This window comes from Sinocyclocheilus anshuiensis, unplaced genomic scaffold (genome assembly GCF_001515605.1).
Source record: "Sinocyclocheilus anshuiensis isolate Anshui unplaced genomic scaffold, SAMN03320099.WGS_v1.1 scaffold22142, whole genome shotgun sequence".
NCBI classification, from domain to species: Eukaryota; Metazoa; Chordata; class Actinopteri; order Cypriniformes; family Cyprinidae; genus Sinocyclocheilus; species Sinocyclocheilus anshuiensis.
Window position 1 is genome coordinate 1 of NW_015555577.1, and position 3,900 is coordinate 3,900.

The 3,900-nt window shown below is 33.4% G+C and overlaps 1 protein-coding gene across 2 annotated transcripts; it reads left to right on the forward strand.

The window, feature by feature from the left end:
• The first annotated feature begins 1,406 nt into the window (after positions 1-1,406).
• LOC107671605 (E3 ubiquitin-protein ligase MARCH1-like) lies at positions 1,407-3,505 on the forward strand. Of its 2 annotated transcripts, none has more exons than XM_016464515.1 (2): positions 1,407-1,571; positions 3,016-3,505. In XM_016464515.1, exons 1-2 carry the CDS (start codon positions 1,439-1,441, stop codon positions 3,327-3,329), a joined length of 447 nt encoding a protein of 148 aa, XP_016320001.1. In that variant the 5' UTR covers positions 1,407-1,438; the 3' UTR covers positions 3,330-3,505. The 2 variants fall into 2 exon arrangements, with proteins under 2 accessions (XP_016320001.1, XP_016320002.1); XM_016464516.1 differs by having other exon boundaries at positions 3,049-3,505.
• Positions 3,506-3,900: the final 395 nt, after the last annotated feature.

Consider the following 3,900-nt stretch of genomic DNA (forward strand, 5'->3'; position numbering starts at 1 on the left):
TTTTCCACGACATTCTAATTTATTGAGATGCACCTGTATATTCACCCCAAAAATGAAAATTTTGTCATCATTTACTCACCCTCACCCTCATGTCATTCCAAACCTGTATGATTTTCTTTCTTATGTTGAACATAAAAGAAGATATTTTGAAGAATGCTGGTAATCAAACAGTTGATGGTCCTCATTGACTTACACAGTATACTATAGAAGTCAATGGGGACCATCAACTGTTTGGTTACAAACATTCTTCAAAATATCTTCCTTTATGTGCAACAGGACAAAGGATGAGTAAGTGATGACAAAATTTTCATTTTCGGGTGAACTATCCCTTTGAAAGGAGCATGAAGGTACCGAAGAGGGTGAGTAAATGATGACAACATTTTCATTTTTAAGGTGAACTATTCCTTTAAGCAGCAACTATTTTCAACATTGATAACAATTAAACTTTTAAGAATATTAGAATTATTTCTGAAGGATCACGTGACACTAAAAACTGGAGTAATCGCTGATGAAAATTCAGCTTTGCCATCACAGGAATATATTAAAAATAAAATATATTAAAATAAAGTTATTTTAAAGTATGATATTTCATAATATTACTGTTTTACTGTATTTGTTGATCAGCCTTGGCAAGCATGATGATTTTAAAAATCTTACTGACCCCAAACCTTTGAGCGGTAGTGTTTACTACGTAAAATTAAATGAACAAGAATGTGATACTGTCCAACATTAATGATTATTTTAATGGTGTCTGATTTGAGCAATTATAATATTGGAAATACATTAATATGGTATAAACTTGTTATTATAGGACAGGCTTAAAATGCAAAACTCATTTTAATACAATTTGTAACAGTTCTCCAGCTTTGAAAAACAGTTGAAGACCCCTTCCATGAGACATTTCAGAAATTCAAAATATATAAAAAATACCATTGTATTTTGACCAAAAATAATTGAAAACCACATATAATTTCAAACAAAAACTTTCATCTCTGCTTCCCAAGCTTGATCACACCCTAGTGTGCTGTGTTTCCATAGCGACACAGTGTATGGCGTGTACCTCTTTCAGTGACTTTCATAATTTTTAAGCATATTTAAAGAGCACAAAGCAATCATTTAAAAAAGAAAATTAGATCATTTATGCCTACAGCAAAAATGATGATTGAGTTGCACACCAACGTTTAAATGATTAGGGGGTTGTTCAGAAGGGAGATGAGCAATAATAGTAGCGATGCTTGCCTTAGTAAACACTGCTAAACAATAAACTCATGGTTTATTGAGCTAATTATTCTGAATGTGGATGTATTGTGAAGGTCAGCATGCACATAGCCTAGTGCTGTCATATTGTGGCTAAAATAATAATTACAGGAAGGGAATGCATTCATAAAGCTCTGGACCTGTTCCCTCTTTTTTTTTTTTTTAGTGGGAAAAGCTACAGATGTCTACAAGCGAGCGGCGGAAGATCTTCTGTTCTGTGACTTTTCACCTGGCTGCTGTGGTGTGTGTCATCTGGTCACTCTACGTTCTGATTGACCGCACAGCTGAAGAGATCCGCCAAGGCAAGAACAATGGTAAACACACTAACACAGTAGCCTATATTTATGCATCGGTTTTAATGTTTGCAAGAGTATCCACTGTTATTATGTCATAGTTTAGTATGCTGGAATGTTGTATTGAACAATCAGGGTAATGCAGTATCGTGTAAAGTAGCTTTGATTAAGCTAATGTTAAGTTTTTTTTTATTTTACCTCTAAAGAATCTTCAGGACAAAATACAAATCATATTTACAAATCAAGCTAAACAATTATTGTTAACTAAAAAAAGATTATTAAAAATAATTTTTGGTCATCTAAATAAAGCTTAATCAAAATAAAATATAAATATTAGATGAAAAAATTGAAATTTTGCCTTGGCATCTAACTGAAATAAGTCTAAGCTGAAGTAAACCTCAGTTAAAATGACTAAAACTGAAACAAAAATAAATTAAAGTTATATAGAAATATTTGAAAAACAAAACTAATAAAAATGACAAAAGCACATAACAAAATTACTACAATGTAAACTACAATTAATATTAACATTTAAAATATAAAAATAACAACTAATTTGAAATATGAATAAATACTAGATAATATAATAACATTAAATATTACAAAAACTATTTATTAGCTAGTTGCTGCCATTTTAAGATCTCATGATCTGCAATATCTTGCTATTTTAAGTTAAAATACACAAGCTGCATTCAAGTTACGAATGTTAAGTTGGTCAGCATCTGAGCCAGTTTTATTTTAATGAGACACTAATATAGTTTTGCTTAATATTTTGAATTAGTTTTATATGGGTTTTTATGTTATTTTTGTTAACATCTATTTTATTTCAAGTAAAAAAACATTCTGGTTTTAGTTTTAGTTAACCCTGATCTGAGCTTAACTTATTGTTTACCTTCAAATATTACTATAATAATTTTCATACTTCCTTTCCAGTGCACCAAAAATTGAATAGAACTTTATTTGAATAGAATCCAAGATTGTTCTTTTTTGGTAAATGCTCATGTAAAGAGCTGTTCAGTCATGACCTCAGTTTGTAGGCTGACTTGGTAGACTATTTTACCATGGGTGCCCTGTTTTTAAACATGGATTAATTTACGCTATAGCAACTAGTAGCAGAATTTATGTTTTAGGTGCAATTTGACTGCATGTATTTTGTTCTAGAGCAAAACTCATAAAGTCTCATAAAACTGAAAACTGAACAGCTATTTAATGTGAAGCAGCAGCGATAAACAAAGAATGAATTCATCTAGACCAGTAAGTATCAATATAAAGTCCAAGACAACTGGGACAAATAAGAGCCAGAGAAACAAAAAATTATTTACTGCAGCTTTTAATGCAATGATGTAGTAGGCTACTGTAATTTTGAACCGTATAGCCATGTGAGAAGTAATTCAACTTCAGAGTAGCTGTAAGATAATATAATATAGTGCTGTAATTCTATGCCATGCTGTCATTGCACACACAGCATTGGTGCGTTTGTCCCCTCTCAATGCCGTAGGGGTGCTGGATTGGCCGTTCTGGACCAAACTCATCGTGGTGGCGGTTAGCTTTTCTGGAGGACTCATCTTCATGTACATTCAGTGCAAAGTCTACCTGCAGCTCTGGAGGAGGCTGAAGGCTTTCAACAGGATCATCTTTGTACAGAACTGCCCCGACACCGTCCGCAACGGAGAGAACAGGCCACCCCCAGTCACCCAGAGCAACGGCACGCACGGGACAGCAGAGGCTTCCGCTCCTCAGACACAAACAAACACAGGAGTGGAAATGGCCCCTGTTTGACAATGGATGCTTGCTGCTCTGAATCTCAGTTGCTGAAAAATTTAGGAAAGGGCTTCTGGTGTATTTGACCAAAGTGATGTGATTTACATATAACAAAAGCACTTTTTAAATTGTTATTAGAGGATGGGTAAACTTATATAAGAAGTTTATATAGGGCTGTCAAATTATAACATTAAAGGAATAGCTCAGCCCAAAATAAAGACTTTGTCATAATTTACTCACCTTCGTGTCATTCCAAACCTGGATAAGTTTCTTTCTTATGTTGAACACAAAAGAAGGTATTTTGAAGAATGCTGGTAATCAAACAGTTGTTGGCCACCATTGACTTCCGTAGTAGGGATAAAATACTATAGAAGTCAATGGGGGCTATTAACTGTTTGATTACCAGCATTCTTCAAAATATCTTCTTTTGTGGTCAACATAAGAAAGAAACTACAGGTTTGCAACGACATGAGGGTGAATAAATAATGAGAAAATCCTCATTTTAGGGTACCATTTTTTTAATTGTGAGCAATTTACTATATACAAAGCAAGGTGTAAACACATGTAATCATACCCTTGATCCATTCTT

What these genes read in the sequence shown, in the direction of transcription:
- LOC107671605 (XM_016464515.1), top strand. Translation starts at nt 1,439, where the DNA reads ATGTCTACAAGCGAGCGGCGGAAGATCTTCTGTTCTGTGACTTTTCAC. An exon ending in CCGCCAAGGCAAGAACAATG is followed by an intron (nt 1,572 to 3,015) that starts GTAAACACACTA and finishes TTGCACACACAG; the next exon opens with CATTGGTGCGTTTGTCCCCT.